The sequence below is a fragment of the Colias croceus genome, chromosome 3, assembly GCF_905220415.1.
Source record: "Colias croceus chromosome 3, ilColCroc2.1".
Lineage (NCBI taxonomy): Eukaryota > Metazoa > Arthropoda > Insecta > Lepidoptera > Pieridae > Colias > Colias croceus.
In genome coordinates, this window is record NC_059539.1 from 6677244 (window position 1) to 6700646 (window position 23403).

General features: G+C 36.9%; 1 protein-coding gene across 4 annotated transcripts in view; it reads left to right on the forward strand.

Moving 5' to 3' along the window:
- The window catches only part of LOC123706343, a 45438-nt gene extending 22324 nt beyond the window's left edge, over positions 1-23114 (forward strand). For 2 of the 4 annotated variants that reach the window (XM_045655557.1, XM_045655556.1), the window contains exons 3-19: positions 5449-5568; positions 8804-9101; positions 9566-9852; positions 10359-10519; positions 10649-11610; positions 11731-11976; positions 12306-12577; positions 13915-14139; positions 14914-15088; positions 15177-15299; positions 15593-15757; positions 17028-17145; positions 17263-17339; positions 17495-17654; positions 18750-18914; positions 20320-20493; positions 21776-23114. In XM_045655557.1, coding sequence (XP_045511513.1) covers positions 5449-5568; positions 8804-9101; positions 9566-9852; positions 10359-10519; positions 10649-11610; positions 11731-11976; positions 12306-12577; positions 13915-14139; positions 14914-15088; positions 15177-15299; positions 15593-15757; positions 17028-17145; positions 17263-17339; positions 17495-17654; positions 18750-18914; positions 20320-20493; positions 21776-21888 — 3841 coding nt within the window. In that variant the 3' untranslated portion in view covers positions 21889-23114. Of the gene's footprint in view, positions 1-194; positions 725-5448; positions 5569-8803; positions 9102-9565; positions 9853-10358; positions 10520-10648; positions 11611-11730; positions 11977-12305; positions 12578-13914; positions 14140-14913; positions 15089-15176; positions 15300-15592; positions 15758-17027; positions 17146-17262; positions 17340-17494; positions 17655-18749; positions 18915-20319; positions 20494-21775 lie in introns of those variants that run through there. The other 2 variants (XM_045655555.1, XM_045655558.1) reach the window with 2 other exon arrangements.
- Positions 23115-23403: the final 289 nt, after the last annotated feature.

The window sequence follows — 23403 nt, forward strand, 5'->3', positions numbered from 1 at the left end:
AGAAACGGCTAGATGGCAATGACGTGGGAGCGACTGTAGCGGCGATATGGTAAAGCCGGTCAGCAAGTATGTAGGTACTAACCTCCCCGCGCCGCGCCGTCGATGCTGCGTGTCGTATCGCGCCGCCGCGCCGCGCTGCGTCGTGTTGATAATTTGTGAAGTAGTGAACGACAAGGATGTATGTATATGTGTGTCTCGTCTTTCAGTTGACTTTCATCGTCGTTTTGTAGCGAACGTTTCGCACGAGACACCTATCAATAGGGAATTGCATTATTTTATTAGCTGCGTAATAAAGTTAGTGCACGTTTTTCTTCAGTAAACGTTTGTTTTGCAAAAACATTCCGAGTTAAACTATGTTCTATGAGGGAATAGTGTAAGATTGAATGGATTACTAGGTAGCTTATTAACTTTGAAATATAGCGTCGCGGCGAGCGTGGCGCAATGCAGTGTGTGTTTGGATGCGGATTCAAACTGTGTATTACATCTAAACTTATAGACAGTGACTTTGATCACGACAGTGGTGGTAGCGAGCAGATTCAGCGGAGCCTGTAGCAATGTTGCCTATGGTCCAGACAGAAACCCTGCTCTTCAAGAGTGTCAATCACTCCCCTGATGGAGTTCCACATACTCCTACCTTGCCACCTTCAATGACTCCAGATTCTGAAGTTGAAGAGCTTGTTGATATCTTTTTCGACATTGATGTTGCCGTTAATACATTATCAAGGTAAATGGGCAATACCTTGAAAACTACTTAGATTCCACAAGTGGTTTGCTTTTAGAAAAGGTTGATGGAGAATATTAGTCATACTTATAAGATTTTATTATACAACTAAAACAAATACTTACATTTATTTTTACAAGATTAATGTTACTGATTAAGAGTAGGTAACTACTAGGTAGTATATTTAAAACATTGGAAAATTCCTCTTACACGCGAAGAAATTGAAAATTATACGAGACATACCTATAACGAGAATAGAGATTCCTACTACCTTTTATTAAACGTGGAATACCTATGTTAAAATGATCGGGGTTTACTATTTAACATTCTGTTAAATTGAAAAATTACAACAATGATTGTATCGTATTATTATGTTAAATAAAACATATGAAAACGAGTAGGTAGTCACCATTTCAGCAACATGTTGTAATTTCAGACATGTCATTGTTTAAGCCAATTTATTTCATTTCATGATCCATATTGCAACATCATCTATATGAGGAACTTTAGTCTGCCTTTATCTAACTATGTAATGTAAACTAATTACTTAAGTATAATCTCTTCTCATCATCATCATACAATAATGTAGCACCATCAGATATATGTAGGTAATATTATAAGAACTGTTGTTTACGTATTAACGTTTATTTCTAATAACGATTATAAACATTGTTAGTAACTAATAACCTAACATGTACCTAATTGTACTTATATTACTACTAGATTTCCGCCCGCGGCTTCGCCCGCGTTTTGCAAAGGAAAACCCGCATAGTTCCCGTTCCCGTGGGATTTCCGGGATAAAAACTATCCTATGTGTTAATCCAAGTTACCCTCTAGGTATATGTGTGCTAAATTTCATTGTAATCGGTTCTGTAGTTTTTACGTGAAAGAGTAACAAACATCCATACATCCATACAAACTTTCGCCTTTATAATATATATTAGATTTATGGTGGTGATTTATTTATTAAGAGGATGATAACTATGTTTTGAATTAAAATATAGAAAAATCGTACTTATTTAGAACTTTAGATTTCAATGTTGGTTTACTCAGGTATAGACACCTGCCATCCATTAGAATGCTGTTAAATCTAATAAGCATTCGCGTTCCAATTATGGTCCTACATACGCCCATAGTTATTGTGACTGATGGACTACCCCACCAACAGATACATAATTGATTATTACATGGTCCTCTTTCAATTCCTCTTATTTATCCTTTACTTATCCTACTTTTTGTAAGTCTCATGAGGTGCTTTCATCTTGGGAAAATGCTGTTCCTGTTTGTATTTTTCTGTCTTAGCATCTCCTGGTAAACTCTAGTTCTTACAATAAGTTAAGTTTCATCGATGTTTTGGCGGCTGCGAAAGTATACCATTCCAAATAACAAGCCTAAGTTTATCAAAATAAGTATCACCATTTTACCTAAATTGCACCTAATAGATTTACTATAGATTATGTAAGTAATGCCTTAAAGAGGAATCTGATATTATAATCTGGGGGCACGGTAGTGCCCCCGCCAAGACGAGCCAAGCGAAAGCGAAGCGCACGGGCACTACCTACCTTTTCTCGAAGCGCTTCGACGTTTTTTTGAACCCTCATAACTTGGGTTTGGATTATGCTAGATCAACAAAATTTTCGGGATATATTGTCAATAGCGGACTTATTGAACATATTAATAGTTTTAATTACATTAGCTTTTATACTTCAGATTTTATTTATATCTAAAAAACGCTAATTTCGTCACTGACTCACTGATGATCATCAAAATTCTTAAGGTTTTCCTAATATCCTAGAAAGCTGAAATTTTGTATGTAAGCTAGTATTAGCACACAAACAACAAAAAAATTATAAAACTTGTAACTTTCATCCCCCAACCCCTTAAACTAGGGGATGGGAGTTTGTAATTTGTATTAACTATTAGACCTGTAATTTTAAATTAAATTTTGATGACGCTAGAGGTCTTATCTATTAATCTAGAACTTGGTTCCCCTAGACATATATATGTATTGTTAAAAAAAAATAAAAAATTTAATCGACATATATTGAGACATATACTTCAGATCAGATCATATAAATATGAATGAATAGAAGTGTTGCGAACGTCTCTCGTGCCTCTTACGTCCACACAGTAGCTAAAAATAAAAAAAAAACTGTCCTTGACAAGAGAGTGGGCTATAAAAAAGGCGTCTCTGATGTGCAAGAAATACATCCCAAAAAAAGAAGAAAAAAAATAAAAAAAAATTGTTACAAACAACTTACAAAAATAAATGAAATCCCACCAAAAACATTTTCATGTAAAATGTTGCCAAGACGAGCCCATATGACTCGCACTGTCAAAAAGTTATCAGATCTCATGTAGAGCCAAGCTTCTAACACTACACGCCCTAACTCTACACCTTAGTCAAAATATGTGGCTTGGCCGTTCGTTATACTACAAGAACTATTGTATAACACAAAAGCAATGAACAGTGAATTAATTTTTCACCTTACGCCGATATGAATGTAGCGAAATGGCCAAGCCACATATTTTGACTAAGGTGTAGAGTTTGTGAAGTTACGCCTTGTAGAGTTAGGGCGTGTAGTGTTAGAAGCTTGGCTCTACATGAAATCTGTTAACTTTTTGACAGTGCGAGTCATATGGGCTCGTCTTAGCAACATTTTACATGAAAATGTTTTTGGTGGGATTCTGATTTTCTGATCCTGTCCAAATTTCGTTGTATGCTTCTGATGTCTGATTCTTCTGAGTTGAACATGTCATCGACAGCTATAATTGAAATATAATAAAGAATGAAATTTTGCCCCTACGAAACAATTATCTTCAATTTCAGCAAAAATAAAACCACGATGACAAAGGTATAAAAAACACATCGGAGTAGCCAATCTACTTATCTTCTTGTATTCTCTATCCTCTTTTGCACTCGCTATATTAGCAAAAAGTGAAATAATAATAATTATTATTAAATAAATAAAACGACTAATGAAATTTGCATTTCATTTAGCTAACATCAATTGATTGTAATCTTCTCTTTTTTAGGCAACGATAAAATAAAATATTGTGATACCAACCCATACCTACATAAAAAAATAAAGATATAAAGATCGATCAATCCATGATTCTTTTGATAAATTGAAATGAAACTTTCAGCGGAAATAATTATATGTATTTGTAATATCGAAAATCATTTCGAGAGAGGAAAATGTCAACAAAACCCCAACCAGTCACATCATTATGTACGTAGGTATGTAATATTTGATGTAAAATTCTATCTACACCATACATATTTATTATTTTTACAAAACAAAGAGAAAATAAATTGATTATCCGATATAAAACTATAACACGCTCTAAATATTATATTACGATTTACGACCCAAATAATAATTGTTAGAAGATTTTATCGAACAAGCAAGGTGGTTTAGTCCGTGGCCTTGCCTAAAGTTACTCCTTTATTTCGCTACACTTTAAGTAATTTACCTTCTTTATGGCCTGTTTGTGTATTGTTTGAATATAGTTTCAGCTGTTTATGTATTTGATAATTAAATGGCAAACATCATTTAGTACGACTTTAGCATTGCAGGCTGTGTGGTTCATGACGAATACTTGTTGAGTAACAATTGAAAAAGCGAAATCTTCGATCGCGTAACACCTCCGATACTTATCAACTTTCACCGATTCAGTGTCAATTTTAACTGGTCAATCGAGCTGACAAAGTAAACCGCTAACAGTGTTATCATTATTGAATAATAATAATTGTGTGTGTAATCTCAAAACACCTAACCGTATTATTATTATTCATTGTTTAGTATTGTATTGTAAGTCATAGTATTGAGGAGCCCTTGAGTACTTCACAATTTGGCGAATTATTTGATATACTACCTATTTCTGGTCACGCTTATGTTACGTTGTTATTCCGAACATTATTATTTCAAGGTTGCGCGTCCGCCCGTCGCAGTGAGGTTGCGTTGTGGGGCTCCTCGGTAGGCGTCGTTTACTGGTATCTCTGTCCCTCTTTCGCATCAAGCTTCAGTCAATTCTTCATTTGGCATTCGATACGAGTCGTCCAAGTTAAGAATTAAGATATACGTTACTTTTGGGCTATAAACTATAGGTAGCGTAGATAGATCTTTCGGGTATTAATTTGGACTGCCTTTATTTAAAAAAACAATTCTTATACTCAAATTCATAGTATAATTTGTCTGTATAAGAATATAGAATTGGCCAATAAAGTACATTCCTTATTTGCAAATAAGTAATTAAGAATTTATTTAAAGGCTTATTAGATCTGCTACAATTTAGTTTACTCAAATAGTAAATTAAGTAGTATTTTCCCTTTTTTTTAATTTGTCATGTAGCGTTATCACTATTAATCTATCACTACCTACCTGTATAAGTATTTAATTAAAATTGGATGGCAAAATGTCGTACTCATTGGCTCATCCGTCAGTTGTATTTAATTTATTTTATACCTGTAGATAGCAAATATTAAGTTTTATAGTTTGCGATATCACTCACTTACTAGGTACTAACTGCGGTCGTTCAAGGCCAATAGATTTGGGGCAAAGCGCTTAAAATCATACAAAAAGTGCATTTATTCGATCGGTTTGTAATGTTAGAAAATGTATGATTTTGTTTCGTATTTAAAATCATTACATCAATCATATTCATGACCGCCATCATTAGAACACTGATTTAATAATAGATAATTTTGTTTGCTGCTTCTGTAGAATTGAATCCTGTGACCTCCAACTGGGAGACACATGGAGGGGGATGCAAGGCAAGATGAGCGTGACTGCGCCAGTTAAGAAGATAAGAAAAAAGTCTGGCAATCAGCCTCAATCTCAAATGTACGTATCTTGCGAATTGGAAAATATAAAATTCGACGAGATTGTTCATTACTTTCCCCTTTCAGTTTATTTTTTATGAGAATTATTAAAACAAATTGTTATATCGTAGTAAATTTAATATATAATGACTACGTTCGCATGATCATGCATTTATAAATAAATTATGATGTATGCAGGCACATTTCGATTTATTTTCACTCTTAATTTCATACAATCTTGTTTCTTTATGCGTGCGTTATTACGAGATTATGCTGCAAACTAAGATAACTTGAGAGAAGAAAATAAATATCACGCAAACAATAGCTAAATGCTATTATTACTACACTAGTAACGCATTTGTATCGTCCAATCAGATTGCTAATTATTATTTAAATTAGATTAGATTCAGTAATTTTCGTTAACTCAATTATTGAGGAAATACCTAAGTACAGTACAAACTACAAACATACTACATAGGGATGAAAAACATATAAACACAATTTTACTCATTATTATGTTATATTAATCTTAATTATAATGTTGTTATGTTTCACATTATGATTGACTATTAAAATATTTCGGGACCTAGGACATACTAGGCATATCCATTACCTATATAACACATATAATAAACATGATGTGAGAGGTCCTAAATAATTATGAGAGCAAAATATGGTTAGCGGAAATTTGTTCATGTCATTCAGAAAAAACGGCGCAAAGTAGGTATTACTAGTCGCTTTAGTGTGCAGTAGATCTATAGATGTCTATTTGATATTACAGTACTCCAAAATTAATAATGCCCATGCAGATTTTCGCTAATTGTCGTATTTCCGTATACACCCGAATCATTGAATCGTAAGAGCCCTAAACAATGCACTTGCAGTTTACACCTTGTTCAAAGGAAATAGAACTCAATTCACGGTCATAAACAATCGAAAACAATTCGGGCGGTAGGTGACGGTCGCGGTAGCCTGTCAGTCAAAAAGTTCAAAAATCCGTCAGTCGTCTTTATATATTGGTGGCCATGACTGCACGTGTTCTCTCTGTGTTGAATTATATAGAGCTGCTATTACATACCCTTCTTGGTTTTGTTTTTTAAGGTGAGTTTTTCGATGAAATGATTATTTACACAGGTGATAGCAGTAGAGAAATTGAAAATGAAGAAGAACATAATGAAAGTTCCGATGTATCTACAATGTCATAAATAAAGATAATCCCTCTGATTGTTTTATTTTTTTGACCGACTTCAAAAAAAAGGAGGAGGTTATCAATTCGAACGGTATGTTTTTTTTTTATGTATGTACACCGATTACTCCGAGGTTTCTGAACCGATTTACGTGATTCTTTTTTTGTTCGATGCGGGATGGTGTCGAATTGATCCCATAAAAATTTAATTCGGATAGGCCCAGTAGTTTTTATTTTATGAGCATTTTTGTCTGTAGGTATTTGTGAATTTTGCAAGTGCAAGTTTGAAGTCGGTTGTTTTTAACGCAGTTATCACTTGTTGTAATTGTAATAATATTGTGGAATGATCAGTACTGTAAATACTTTTGAACTGAGATTTTAGTGATTATATTTCTACGATTTAAATATGTGTTTGAAAACCATATTTTATACAATACTAGGCGGTACCGTGGTACATATTTACGTTTTCCGGGATAAAATATAGCCTATACGGATTCGGAACAATCGGAAGAACCCCTCTAAGTAGGTAATGGTAAAATATTTTTTTTAAATCGGTCCAGTTTTTTTTGAGCCTAGTCAATACAAACATACAAAAATACAAAGGTTTTCTCATTATAATATTAGTATAGTATATAACCTTGTGTTATTTTAACCGTATTTTCTACCATTACACCAGCTTCAGTAAGAGTTAAGACACTTTAAAAGTACTACAAAATTTTCCAATTAAATCGATCCAACAAAGATATATTCGCAATCGTGGGGTTATCCTCGCTATTTAGTATTTACATACTTACAAGATAATATCGAAACAAAATGGTTACTTACAAATAAATATTAATCTCTTTTAGCACAAAACACAATTTTACTAAATTATGCATGAAGAAAATGCATTTAACCACTCTATATACATATCGTCTTCGGAAGCTCCGGGAATATGACAGTTGCCGAACAGTGACGAAGATTTCTATGCGCATTATTACTTTTGGAGTACTGTACATGCATATAGACTGCGTTTTGAAATACGTCGGATATAATTAAGAGTCGCCCTCATGAAATCAGATGCAGATCTTAGATGCAGATATAAATGCAGATATAAATAAAGAACCCTCCAACTAACACCGATCGTATGAAGGCTTAAGTCAAGATGTGGGTAATAGGGATACGTTATAAGACGCATTTTTTCTGATAACAGTACCTCTATTTACAACAAGTAGTAGTAGTAGCAGGCCGGCAAACCAATTAAATATTGGAGTTGCAATTGCAGTTTTTTAAGACGCAAGAGGTGGGAAATTCCTCCACATGATGGCTTTTTGTAAAATATATTAATGATTCAAGAATATCATAATTTACATCTTAGTAAATGAAAAAGGATAGACGAAGACTATTCATTTCATAGAGGTGTATAGGTTTTTCTTAGGCTGGTTGCAGAGCTTGACCGACCATCAGTGCGTACGTCAGTCGCGCTTGTCATATGTATGGAAATTCATAAAACCGTTCATAGCTAGACCGACCATACGCACGCGTATTGTCATGCGTTTGTGTCATAGTCATACAATTGTTGATGTGTATCGTCAGGACCGACGGTACGCACTGACGGTCGGTCAAGCTCTGCAACCAGCCTTATAATAAATGCACCGTATATAGAGATACGTGTCTTGCTTATGCATGTGGAGTTTCATTTATAAATTAACTTAATTATTTTAATTAGATGAATATTTATTTGTACATGGTGTTTTATTGTTTTATTATATATATTTTTAACACGCTAAATGTTTAGTCGCTTAAATAACTATATACGTAAGCTTTAAATACAATGGTTTGAATTTCAAAACTGCAAATTTTGTGTCCTTTGTAATATTTTTTTATACTGTAATGTTTATTGTTTTCTATGATATCTTTCATATATTATAATACAGAAATACTATTTCACTTTTGTTGTATTAAATGTTGTATTGATTGTTTTTAAGAAAACGCACATTTGTTGAGGTATTCTGCTGAAAGATATTATTATTTAGGAAGATACTTATAATTTCACGTTATTAAGAAATTAACGAAAAATATCTACTTTCAGAAACAAGTGCTTCAACGAGAAACGACGCAGAGAGCTTGAAAACGAAGTCATAAATCAATTGGAGGAGTTGTTGGGCACATGTTTAGCTGAAGTGAAGCAGCCAGATAAGAACGGAATTGTAAGAGAAGCAACGCGACAAATTCAAGACGTGTTGAATCGGCGACGCGATTGTCCCAATGATTGTCCACTACGCGTGAACCAATGCCTGTCCCCTGTGCAAGCCGGCGAAGTCAGCTCTACCCAGCCACAGCCGCCAGCAGCCGGATACCAGTACACAGAAATCAGTACCCTCATAGAGGTGAGTACTTTGTTATTTCATTACATTTGCTACTTTGAATTTTGATTTTCGTCATAATTTGCGGCTTCGATCAACAATAATCATACGCTTGGGCTCTTGCCTCTTACCACGTAATTGAATAATGTATGGCACCGCTATTTTATATTATTTTATCTTGTGGCCCTTTAATTGATTGTCATTCTTATTCACATTTTTACTAAATACAGCTACAATTTTTTATCTGAACTTCATATAATATTGTGTCCAGATAGCGTTATGATTCACAAGTATACGATTAAACAATACGGTCATGCTTAGTAAAACATTGACACTTACATTTTGTAATGCTCGTTTAAGAAAATAATAATTCTGTTAGTGCTTTTTCTTCTTTGTAATAGCTTTTTTTAAAACATCATAAATGTTAGTTACATAGATGCCATTATATTTTCGCATCACCCCTTACACAAACATCTTGCTCATTACAGGCAGTGAAACATTACACGGGTGTTCTGGGGTTGATTTTGATGGAAATCAACTCGAAAGGGGAAATAGAATGTGTAACTGAAAATATTAAGGACTTAATCCTCACTGAAAGAACGGAGTTGTATAAAAAATCTATTTTCTCGCTCTTGCATGTAGATGATCATGCAAAACTTAAACCTTTGCTGAGGAATATTCAGACTTTTACCTGGGGCTCCACGGACTCTGATAAGTTCCAGAACATACAAGCGCGCTTTATTGTTAAGGACTCCGGTGTGACCGATGGTACCAGGTACAGTGGATTTTTAAATCTATAAAACAAATATTTTATAAGCAGAGTCTTTGTTTTTAATCAATTAAATATTATACATAGATAAGACTTGCATCATATTATTATAAATGCTCGCAAAATGTTTCATTACACAATATTTTTAAAATGAAAATGTCTCATAAAATATTAATTGCTATTCACTTGCGATCATATTGTATTGTGTATATTTTGATAAAAATTGATACAGTTATATAACATTGATGAAATCGTTGTAGTTCTTAAGCATTATAGTAGTTATACCTATCAATAGATAGTGTTTATTATCAGCTATAGATATTATGTTATAATTATGTTTTAAATAATTAATTACCGAATATTAATGATTTTACAATAATTTAGTTGGCCTAGTTAAGATCCGTTTAATATACTGTAATAAAAATACATATATTAAACGGTACTCTCACTTTCTGAGTAGGTAACGGTTTTTTTCATTGCCTTCTAAAAAGTAACCTTGTTTTTTTTTAAAGGTTCGTGGATAGCATAATTCACGCTGCGCCGGTACGCGGCTCATCCACGGAGGAGGCCGGCTCCGTCATGTGCGTCATTCGGCGCTGCGAGTCGGCCGCTATCTCCAACGACGGCGGACCAACCATCGTCTTCAGATTGGACTGCAATTTCAACATTTTATGTGAGTAATGTATTCATCGTTGCGAGAAGATTGCATTAAATATATGATATCAGGAAAACGTCGCAATAAATATCGAGTATAATTGCATTATCAGAATGTATTTTTATGAAGTTCATTTTATTGTTACAGCTTGTGATTTGTCCGGAGTTGAAAACTGTATAAACTCTCCTATCTCTTTAGTTGGTTCTCATTACTTGGATCTAGTCGATAAGAGTGATCGCATAATCGTAAACGCACACTTTCGAGAGGTAGTGTGTCGCGGCGGTAGCTTAGTGGTCAGTGATCCTTTCAATTTACGAATCGGCGGCGAAGCGCCTCGGTTCAGAGTCAGTGCTCATTCGCGTCTTTTCCCCACCGCTGGGGAGCCGGACTTTATAATGTCGACGAATACTATTCTCGGCGACGACGATGTCGATCTGTTGGACGCACCGTCTAGACCGCCACTGGGCGGGCCGCTCATGACTTCCGTCGTCAACGGCGAGTCGTCCGTCTCGGATCCGCGGTACCGTTCGCCCATCCACCCGAGCCCTGACCCCGAAGGCCAGTTCTCTATGAACGATTTCGATCTCGATTCGTGGGCTCCGTCTTTCTCTATGGGCGACATGACGAATGAAGATTGTAAAGAGCGGAAGGTGTCCGTCTCCGAAGAGTCGGCGGCGCCGCTGACCCCGCGCGCACCGTCCACGCCGGGAGAGGGCCCGCCGGCGCCGCTCACGCCCCACACGCCGCTCACGCCGCTCACTCCGCACCCGCCGCCTATGCAAGAGGAACCTAACAGATTGCGGACGTTGCTCAGCAAAAAGAGCACGTCGCAGGCCGACAGCGTTCCCAACACGAACAATCGTATTCTCAAGGATCTGCTGAAGCAGGAGGACGAGGAGGCCACCGGCAGCGAGACGTCGGCGCCGCACACCCCGCACACGCCGCACACGCCGCTGACGCCGCACACGCCGCACACTCCGGCTTCCGCGCTGTCGCCGCTGCACAGTGCGCAGGCGCACTCGCGGCCCCCGCCACATCACGCCCAGCATCAGCCTCCGACTTCACATGCAGCTCAACAGGCGCCGCATCATAATAATCAGTTGTTAAGGGTAACTAAACTCAATTTTATTTTTTAATTTACATACCAACGCAAAATGTCCATGTTACTACGTCATTTAAAAGACATTTTTGTTTACTTTATATTTTTAATTATATCAATACATCCACAGATACTGAATGATAAATCTGATGAAGACGGAGATGAAAGAAGAAACTCCTCAGATTCCCGCAATACGTCGCAGCCTAGCGCGTTATTGACCCAACTGTTATCAGGCAGTAACGGACCTTCTGGTAACGGCCGAACTCAAGATGGCAATGATTTGTACCTGGAGAGACTAGCAGGAATCAAACGAAAATTTGAGGAGTCCAAAGCTGCTGCGACGAATCCAAAACGGGCTACACCTGAAAATCAGCAGGTAAAGTGTTATGTTCTTAAAAAAAATATAGAAATATTTGTTATAACAATGAAACTACCATCAAAAATTATCTAATAAAATTGAAATGATAAAATGTAGCTGACGCTGAACATATCTTGTAGCTGAGAATAGAACGATAGGTGATCCGTCTGATAGAAGCAAAAGACTTCAAATAGACAGTCGTTCGGTGCAAACAACCTAAGGTGAAGTATAAACGTACTGAGACACAGAAAGAAAATCGAAATTATTTTATGCGTTTTGAAGTATCTCAATTAATAAGAAAATCAATAGACCAACACACAATTAAAATGTAATGTTGCCTTGCGCAGGTATCGTCGAGCGCGGTGCCGTGCTCGTCGAGCGCGTCCCCGAGCGCGGCCAGCCCGGCCACGAGCAGCTCGGGCAAGAGCTCGCTGTGCCAGAAGAACCAGATCCTGGTGTCGCTGCTGGCGCGGCAGCAGACGACGCCGCCGACGCCGCTGCCGCTGCCCAGCCCGATGCTGCGCGCCTACCCGCCCTCGCGCCCGCGCGCGCCGCTGCAGCACCACCCCGCGCACGCGCCGCGACACCCGCACACGCTCTCTAATATATTGACCACCAAGTGAGTGCTCATTTTTATATATACCATTATTTTACGAATTAAAAATTATTACGGTAAAATAAAAACAAATTATATAGTTGTTTTTTGTTTGAAATTTATAAGTAGGTGTGATTAAGATTCGCAGCAGAATCATTCGTAATATAAATTCTATGATTATTTTTTTTCTTCAATTGTTTTGTATCTGTAACATATATTATTTTTTAATAGATAGAATTGTTCTAAAGGAAGGTTGCAGTAAAGAAAATGTAATGTTTTAGCCAAAACGGGCGAAGCCGCGAGCAAGAAGGCTAGTATACAATACATTATACAGTATGTATATAATATACGAATCGAGATATCATATGAATAACATGTTGACATTGTTTATTATTTTCAATAGCGATAAAACCTTCACCTAGATATCAACATTTATTAAATTGAATTTCAAAACTTCAATTAATTTATAGAAAATGTATTAAACAGTTATTAAAGTTATTTAAATAATTATATTCATATTCATTATTAATAAAAAGAAAAAATATATACAATGTGTTAATATAGCGCGTTCAAGTATATTAATCTGTTTCATCACTATTAATCTGATAATTACGAGCATCTTACATGTGTAATAAAATTATCATATGAACAATGTATGTATGTATTAACATTGTATAAAATTATTTCTTATAGTGATTAACGGAAATGATGCTATTATACCTTTGTATACATATATTATGTTTACTCAATAATTGTTCTTACATATTATGTACATATACAGAAAGTGTGAGAAAGTACAAAATTCATATTTTTATTAATTCATAAGATACGAATTTAGGACTAGGACTTAGTTCTTATCATTAGCCGTTTTTTATGAACGATTCTGACGATTTTATAAATCTACACTAATATTATAAAGAGGAAAAGTTTGTTTGTTTGTTTGATTGTAACGAATAGGCTCATAAACTACTGGACCGATTTTAAAAATTCTTTCACCATTCGAAAGCTACATTATCCACGAGTAACATAGGCTAGGTTTTATCCCGGAAATCCCACGGGAACGGGAACTATGCGGGTTTTTCTTTGAAAACGCGGGCGAAGCCGCAGGCGGAAAGCTAGTATTATATATATTAGTACAGCTAAACTTCTTTCATGATCGAGAAAGGGAGATGCACTGCGGTTAAATAAAGAAAGGGATTTGAAGTGACGGCTCTCCTATTTGTTTCTCGCTCACTCATTGTTTCCGTCATACGCAAAGTCGACGCTTCGTATCGAGCTGTTTGACGCCATTTCCAATAAATTTCTTTATCTCACTGTGATCGAATTGTCTTTGGATTACTCAACGAGTCTGTTGTCGACAGCAACCGCGGCGGCAACGTGAACGGCGGCATCGGCGGCGGCGAGGGGGTGGCGAACGCGGGCGGCGGCGCGGGCGCGGGCGCGCAGAGCCACCTGCAGCTGGTGCTGCAGGGCGCGCGCGGCGCCTACCCGCCCCCCGCGCCGCCGCACCCCGCCGCGCCGCCGCACCCCGCCGCGCCGCTGCACTACGCCGCGCCCGCGCCGCACCACGTGTACGCGCAGCCGCCGTGAGTGCACGCTTACATCTTCTAATTTTGAGTTCATAAACATTGTCACCACTGCTCGAACGGTGAAGGAAAACATCGTGAGGAAACCGACATGTCGAAGAATTAAAAAAAAAAAGTTCGACGACATGTGTCATCCGCCAACCCGCACTTGGCCAGCGTGGTGGATTATGGCCTGTACCCTCATAGGAGGCCCGTGTCCCAGCAGTGGGAACGTATATGGGCTGATGATGATGATGATGGAACATTGTTGAAATGGTGTACGTTATTGATCTAAACTCTAGTTGTGTTCGAACGATTTAGCACAACTATCGCATTGGGGCCTTCAAGCAAAGAGTTTATTATCATTAAAGAGCCAGCAAAGCACCTATAACACTACCAGTGTTACAATTCTGTTTGGGCGATGACCACTTAACATCAGGTAGCCCACCTGCTCCTTTGCTTGCTCAGACATATAAAAAAAAAAGTCTAGTTGGACAACATTATATTTTCAGTAGAGATATTAACTTAAGTTCAACAAATAACTGCATGTTTTTTATATTCAATAATAATACGACAGTTCGGATGTCTACGATAATATAATCTAATATGTACATGATATAAATGTATGAATTTATATCAATAAGCACATATTTCAATGAATGATCATATTATTATCAAACTGCAAAGTTGCTGAATCATGGTGTTTATTTTTTATACTTATATACCAAACTAATTTTTACAATAAAACTTTTGAAATCATTATCATATTACATTGAAATTTTATTTTTTTTACAGAGGGGGCAATACACGTTTGCAAAGTGGCAACAACGGTGACAGTGAAGCGCACAGTGATAAAACTCTTTCTGAGATCTTAGACGAACTCATAGAAACTAACGAGCGCGCTAATGCACCTGAACACGGCGGCCTAATGGACCTTGATAGTACACGACCTACTAGAAATGACTACCAGGTAAAAATACAAACTTTGTATCAATTCAAAACTATTGTGAATGGGTATGAATTCAGTGACTATATGAATAACGTTTTATTTGTTTTAGGGCGTCAAGGAAAAGAACGCGGCAATAAATGCCATTACTCAGAGCCTTATGCAATGTGAAACTGTTAGTAAGAGCCCAGTCTCTTCAAGTCCCGCTCCGCCTGTGTATCCTGTACAGAGTCCCGTAAGTATATTAAAAAAAAAAAAAATTTTTAGGCCATGCAAACACTTAAGTGATTATTCGGCACTTACTTATTTAAGGCACACTTTACTTTTACCTATACATTACAGTATATTTTCCATATTTTTTTCATATCACAAAATTTAAGCAAACTTATATAGAGTGAATTAGTTGAAAAGTTATATGCTACATATTTTGAAGGTGAAGGCGCTATAGTATGTAACATGAATTGCGTCTTTATCACGTAATATTATATATTAGGTGATAAATACATATTATAATCATTATGTACGCAGGGCACGTGCACGATGAGCGGCGCGGGCGGCGTGGCGGGCGGCGCGCTGTACGGCATGCAGCGCGGCGACAGCGCGCAGTCGGCCCGCGCGCGCGCCTTCGTCGAGCAGCACCGCGCGCGCCTGCTGCACATGCAGGAGTCGCAGCAGATGCTCGTCTCGCCTGAGGTCAGACAAAACGAAAAAATAGGCACATGTGTCAGAAGTGAAACCTCTTTACCAAGATCGTCGACATACTTCGCGACGTGGCGGTATTGCTACGACGCGACTTTGAAATATTACTCTCAATGCGCCTAAAGAAGTTTCACTTCAAAAATTCATCAAATAGCAAAGCTAGTTATATCTTGTTAACTGTGTGTTAGAATCCCTATTTGTTTATTGTTAAGGCCGTGTACGCGGTCCGTGCGCTGTTTGGCTCAAATATGTGATTTTTCAAACCAGATTGTCCATCAACCACTTATCTTACAAACATATGAATTACTAATAATGTTAGGAAATTTTATTGTCTATGTAGTTAGTTAAGAGTTTTTTTCAATTAATACAGTATTTGTGAATACCATCAAGATAACTGAGCCGATGATTACTTGATTTCACTTTTAGTGTCAATTTCGAAGCTAAAAATATCTGAAATTGCTGACAGATCTAACACACAATTTTTTTAACTAACTGCAAAAATCCTTATTAAAATAGTTAGTTAAAAGATTTTTTTATTTTGGACTCCTAACTTACGAAATTAAAATCCACAACAATGTGAATTTTTTCAGAAATTATATTCGACAAAATGATTATTTTCACCAAGATATTTGACTTAATTGAATATAATTTATACATATTGCAATAAAAGAATGTCTTACTTATAAGATAAAATTTAAAAAATCAACTAAGGTACCTCTATTATTTTTCTACAATTTTTTTAAAAGTACTATAAAACACTGCGCGCGACCCGATTCAAATCAGTCGGCAGCGAGCCTTTCCAGAGAGAGGACATGTTGCTCGGCGCTCTCCTGTGGACCTATGCTGTTCATAGTAAAAGGATAGCGCAAGCCGCGATCTATCGTAATAGATCGCGGAGATTTTGACTTGCGTTAAATTGAATAAGCGCTCTTAACATGATTATGTGATCATTATAAATGCGCTTATTAAATCGATTAAAACAATCGTTCTATTAGAAGTGCTAATTGATATAACTAGTGGCTTACCTTTACATTGTTGTGAACAATAGTAATGAATTAAAAAATATTTTCATTCCATTTTGTTGATTTGAATAGAAAACTTAACCTCATAAATAATTTATTAACTATTGTTATTCTTAGGTCATAAACATAATCAATAATCGCGAAGTATGTTGGTAAAAAACCGTCACAACTCACTTATTGGGAAAATCTATGAAATAATAATTTTAATGAGTACACAATGACAATTATAACATTATTTTCAGGCTGCCGAACAGCCTCAAACGGACCTTGGTTCGACAATTAACGCTCTCGTGTCTGCGACTCCGCCTAATGTTACTTTGTTGCCGAGAGCTGATTATCATCACTTATATCATCCGACCAGTAAGTAAATTGATTGTGCATTAATTACTTCAATACCTATATTTTTATTGAATTCACGTGCTATGTTATTTATTTATAGTCCATAAGGCTTAAAATCTAAATTGCGTTTTGTTTCAGGTCAAATGGGTTCAAGCTATGGTACAAATAAAATTGTAACCTCTCAACAAAACTCCATGTTGAGTAGGCAACTTCATGTAAGTGATATATTGTTTTAAATTTTAATACATTTTGGATAGGATATAATTTACGATTTCTCAATTTTGTCACGCATTTAGACAAAAAAGACGACAATCAGAGCAGTCGACAAACTATCCATACTCCTGTCTTATAATACTTGTATGAATTCCAGAACGCCGGCGGCGGCTACGGGCCCGGCGTGTCCGGCGTGTCCGGTGTGTCCGGTGTGTCCGGTGTGTCCGGTGTGTCCGGTGTGTCCGGCCACGGCGCAGCGGCGCTGCACACGCCCGTCACCCCGCAGCCCTACCACCGCGCGCCCAGACCGCATCTCGGTAACTACCCGCAACACGCTTACGTACCTGCCCCGGTAAACGGATGCTTATATACATGAGCGTAGAGTTCAATTTGCAATAAAATTTGATTTTTTTTTAAATTCTTGTATGTAAAGGTCATCAGTCGTTATAAGTGCATTAATATGCATTGAGTATTGTGCATTTTTCCTCGTGTGTCTATAAGCATCCTTACATAGGTATTTAGTACAAATCAAATGCTTTACATACTCTGAATTGCGTGTAGAAAATCGCAGTAAATAATGTAATCTATATATCTCCTTATCACAATGTTAAACCAATAAAATATTGCATTCAGTGTATGGTTCATAATTATTTGACTTTGATTGAATATCAGCCTCCATAGTTTTATAACTTACACATTATTTTTTATTTTAATCAGATATGTATGAATTCTATGAGAGGCTTATGAGTTAATTTAAATATTTTCCTAGATTATTATCAGTAGCTGAAACAATAGGTATACCTTCTATTATTCCGGTGTTTGATTTTATATCAAAAACCATATCAATTTATGTTACTCAGTAGAATTTTTAGTTTATATAGGTGGCCTTATATAGGTTGAGGAGCTGTATTATATGTACGTTATTATTCATTTATTTGAGAACTTATAATTTTTATACTCAGTCTGATCCAAGGTTTCTTTAGTACGCTTACGCATACTAATTTAAAATAGATATAGACTTAATCAATTTTATTTCCAAGAGCATGACGTAAAAGCAGGTAACTTAATTCTTCAGCATGCCACGTAGATTCGAAAAATATAACTAGCATCGAGTTTTCGAAGCGTCATACGAGTTACAAAACTAATTGCATGATATTGGCTTTTTCCAAAGAATACTTTGTAAATGCGACGGGTAGAGGTAGCGAGTTAGATAGTTTTGAATCCCCAGATCCGACGCGTAGCTCCTTTAAATTACGGCGGCCCGAAATTAATTTAGAGGACGCGCGTCGCATACGTAACGTATGCGTGCGCGGAAAGCGAGGGCGCTCTTAGCTCCGTGAAGCGCCACAGAGTAGGTAGGTTCGTACGTCGCGGTCGACGGACGGTCGGATTATAATAGGCGTGTGTGGCAGTGGGCGGCTACTATGAGGAGAGCGAGTACTGCGGCGAGTACGTGCGGCGGGCCCCGCACACGCCGCACCCGCCGCACCCGCCGCACCCGCCGCACACGCCGCACCCGCCGCACACGCCGCACCCGCCGCACGCGCCGCATGTCTCGCCGCACGACCACCTCTCATGTGAGTACCCCGCCAGCGCCGAGACATGAGTACCGAGTGCCGGCTCCTCTGCTGCCGCTTCTTTGTACACACACGGTGTTGACTCATGACTCGATGTGTGGTCTGTAATTATAAATAGCAGCGAGGCCTTCGAGAAAATATCGACTGTAAATAATTTCAAAGATATGGGCGTCAAATAAAATAAAAACACGTTATTGACAATTAAGACTGCTTTTTGGTAGTGGAGTGGACACAAATTTTTAACAGCATTTTTAAGGCCCGGCTCTGTCTGTAGAATACTCTTATGCCCCGCTGCAAGTTTCGTTAATCACCCCATCTTCTCATTTTGTCGCTCTAAGAACATAATATCATCTGCAACAAATACACTTTTTAATAGGTAGGTTATTTGAGTATTGTTAATTTCCATTTCTTAGGACGGTACTTTGATTCACACTTTGAGCACTCAGAATAACTTACCCATCAAGTGCTCATTATTTTATAATAAAATTTTTATTTGTTTCGAGTTATTAACTGTCAAATACTATTGAGCATGTTTTACAGTTTAAGCTAAGCACGTCCGTAGTTTTCTCAAGATGGATAAGAATTTCTGAATTTTTTTTTCCATAAATCCTTTTTAGAAATACCTAAATCAAATTAAGTTCTGTATAGTTTTTAGCTAATCTTTTTTATAGGTAAATTTATAGGTAATACTATTTGCTTATAAAACCGCTTTTACTTTTAATTATTATATTAACATTATTAATTATAAATCAAAATATTTTCCCAACAAAACCCTAATAAATGCATTTAATGCTGTTATAAATAAAATAATTAGTGAGGTGTCGGTAAATTAATTGTAGTTGAAGAGTTATAGAAACCAATAGAAAATGCACATTCTAGTAAGTATTTCTTTAACTGAACAAATCTCTGGGGCTATACGGTTCCGGATCCAAATTTATAATAGCACTGTGTGATTGTGAATGCACTATGATATGTTATATTTTTATAATATTTGAGACGCTATTATTTTGGGTTTTGGTGGTTAAAGATATAAGTTTTGTTTTTTCGACTCTTAATTCGAAAGGTAAGAGAGTGTAGATAAATAAAACCCTAGAAAACGATTTTTGAATGACATTTTGCATGATAATGCTCGAACTATCGCTACTACAACTATACTTCTTCAATTTATTATTCTACAATTATAAATAATATGATGCATCGCATACGAAAGCTAGAAAGTTTACTTTTTTGGATCAGTCTGTACTCGGGAATGTTTCGATTGTGATAATTTCACAATCTATTAATTAAATATTCTATTATTCATTTACATATACGTATTTATGTTATGTATTTTAAAATTGTATACGCACTAGTGTAGGAAGTATTGCAGAATTGATAATAATAAGAAACGATTGAATAAATATAGATATGGGGGGAGGTGCGGGCGGTGCGGGCGGCGCGGGCGGCGCGGGCGGCACGTCGGAGTACGTGCGCAACGAGCTGCGCGCGGTGGTGGGCGCGCGCTCGGCCCGCCCCGACATGCACGCCGTGCACGCGCCCGACCTCGACCCGCTGCTCACCTTCGACATGTCCGCCCCAGGTTGGTACATCGCATATCATGCTATCGTGTCTTGCTCTCTCCCCTGTACCCCCCTCGATACAGTCGATCGTCCCGTATGTTTCATATACCCGCATTAATCTAAAGCACAATTTATAATACACCACATTATAGAGAGATCGTTATGGTATAAAAAGTACTTACTGGTATGATATTTTGATGTTTTTTATTATTTTTTTATTTTTTAAGTTTTAGCACTTTTAAGTGTAATGTACATTGTCAATATTAATTTGTTCTTTTTGGAGAGGAGTCGAGTTAATGTCACTAGCAATTGGTAGCTTAACAGTATTATAGTTTTATAGCTAATTTGCACATTGTCTACGATACTTGTGATGATTGGATGGTGATAACATGTGACTAACACGTATTAACAAAGTAATGAAATGTATATAATAAGGGTGTACTCATATTTTCTAGTCATCCATCTTATTATGAAACTTTTACGTATTAAACGTTCAAAAAATTGTTTATAAAAATCAAATATTTTTTAACTTTATTGACGCTTCACAATTACACTTATTTTAATGTCTCTAGTCAATAACGTTTTATCCGACGGCCTTGTATTATGCATCGTGTTATCTTATTAATTTCAGAGGCCAAACTAATTAAAATTTATGTTCATTATACAGTGTATTGTGTAAAATATGAAGCAAGCAGCCTAATTATATTCAACAAATGCAGTTATATTAGGCTTTTATGTTTACTTTATTTTAAATTTATTATTATTGAAGTAATGAACCAAGAATCTTTTCACGTGTAATAATTTATAAGTATGAGAATACAATTATATAATGCGTAAAAGATCTCAAAGGTATAAAAGCTGCATTACAAGGTAGCATACCTTCATTCAGTATTTAAATCTTTAATAATTATAGAAATACAGGCAGAAAAACCTAACTTAAGTCTGTACAGTATTTGTAACACAAACCTAAATTTTTCGCTTACCATTTCACATTTAACTAACTAATCCTATACATATGAGCCGTACTATACCTTCTAGATTTGTTACACAAAATTAAATTCGTTTACAAATTATTCTGGTGAATATAATTATTATTAATCGCGTTACATAAAACTTGTAACTCCCAATGTTTTATCACACATTAAATGGAAATAGTTACTTTTATTTGTTTGCATTACAAATGCTCTTGACATTTCGATGTTACGGCGACAAGTTCGATACCGTACTATGAATATTTTGTCGATGAACAATAAGCACAAGAAGGGTTAGTCACTGCCAATGTACCCGTGTGTACGTACGTAGGTGGCGGCAGTGTGGTGGGGGGCCGAGCGACTTCGGCGTCGACAAACACGTGGGAGTCGCAACAGAGCACACCGGTAAGCGTGGGACGTGACCAGCGAGATTCAATCATTTAGTCACTCAACACTACTTTTCTATAGGTTTCATTATTTTTCGTAGAGTACATAATTATGATTATTACATATTGAGTCTGCTCTGCTGCGTGTGTTGTCGAACGATCATTTTGATTTAAATAGGCTGATTACAGAAATGTGCCAACGTTAGCCGATGTAGATTTTTATGCAGCGAATCGTTCGGTTTTTGGTACATTCGCAACGCTATGTTTGGCGCATTTCTAACGTTAATTAATGAAGCTTTTGTGATGTGACAATTATTATTCCTCATACTAGTTTTTACTACTTGAATATATATATAGAATAAATATATTAGTATATTTTTAATACAGTCATACGCTTTTTAGGTCTTTAATAAAATTTCAGCTTAATAAAGGAAATGGGGTAATTCGCATGCGCAGTTGGTGAAGGTTTTCTACAGGACTGTAGTTTAAAAAGATTTTTTGTATTTTGCAAATAGATTGCTTTTGTTTGGCTTCTGAAATGATATTATAGCATACGAATTATTTCGTTTATCGAGTGCTGTTTTACTATAATGATTATTACCAATGCATGTTAAATATAATATATTTTAAGACTGAAATCAATATAAAAGAAGCAAAAGCAATATGGTGACAAAATGTCCTGAATGTCAAACGACATCTAGATAAGTTTTTTTTTTTTCATAAAATATAATAGTAAAGTCCTTCGACCAGATCTTGTTTTTAATGCTTTTAAAGCACGCTTTCATTACTCACAATGTCACGTGTGTTATCTCTTTTTAAATGAATTTTACTGATTAATTACTAGCTTTCCATTCCCATTTTATTTCACTAAATGTTAAATACATTAATGATTCACGTAAATTCTTTTGAGTTAAACTTATGAGACATGATGTACGAAACAATTTAAAAGTCCACGAAGATGTCGACTTCTTTCGTACGTGGTTTCTTTCCAATTTCCTATCTTTAAACAAATTTATTTTGTGCAGAAAAACCTCCGTAATCTAAAACTTGCGACCTTACTAATTTAAGTGTTTACTTCCTGCTCATTTGATACTGCCAGATAATTTAAAGTGTCATAATAAGGGGGGGAAAACAAAAAAAAAAAAAAAACATAACATTATTAACATAATATCATTAAAAACATTGGATCAAATAAGTCTACGCAACGATTGCGCAGACAGAGAGGCGGGAACGTGTTGAGAGCACGCACTGATGGTGTTTGGTGTGTCGACAGAGTATTACGGAGGCGGGGTCGGCGGGGTCGGCGGGGTCGGCGGGGCCGGCGGGGTCGGCGGGGGCGGGGCGGGTGGCGCCGGCGGGCGGTGATGAGGCGCGCGCGGCGGGCGCGGGCTCGGGCAAGGCGTCGCTGCTGCAGAAGCTGCTGTCGCAGTGACGCGCCGCCGCGGGCCCGCGCACTTTGCATTTACGCATCGCTCGCCCCGCGGCCGATGCGTCCGATACTTAGATTCCGTGCGCTCGTACGTAGTGTAGTGGCGCTAGTGATGTTCTTCGCTCGAGCGAGCTCTGTGAGAGC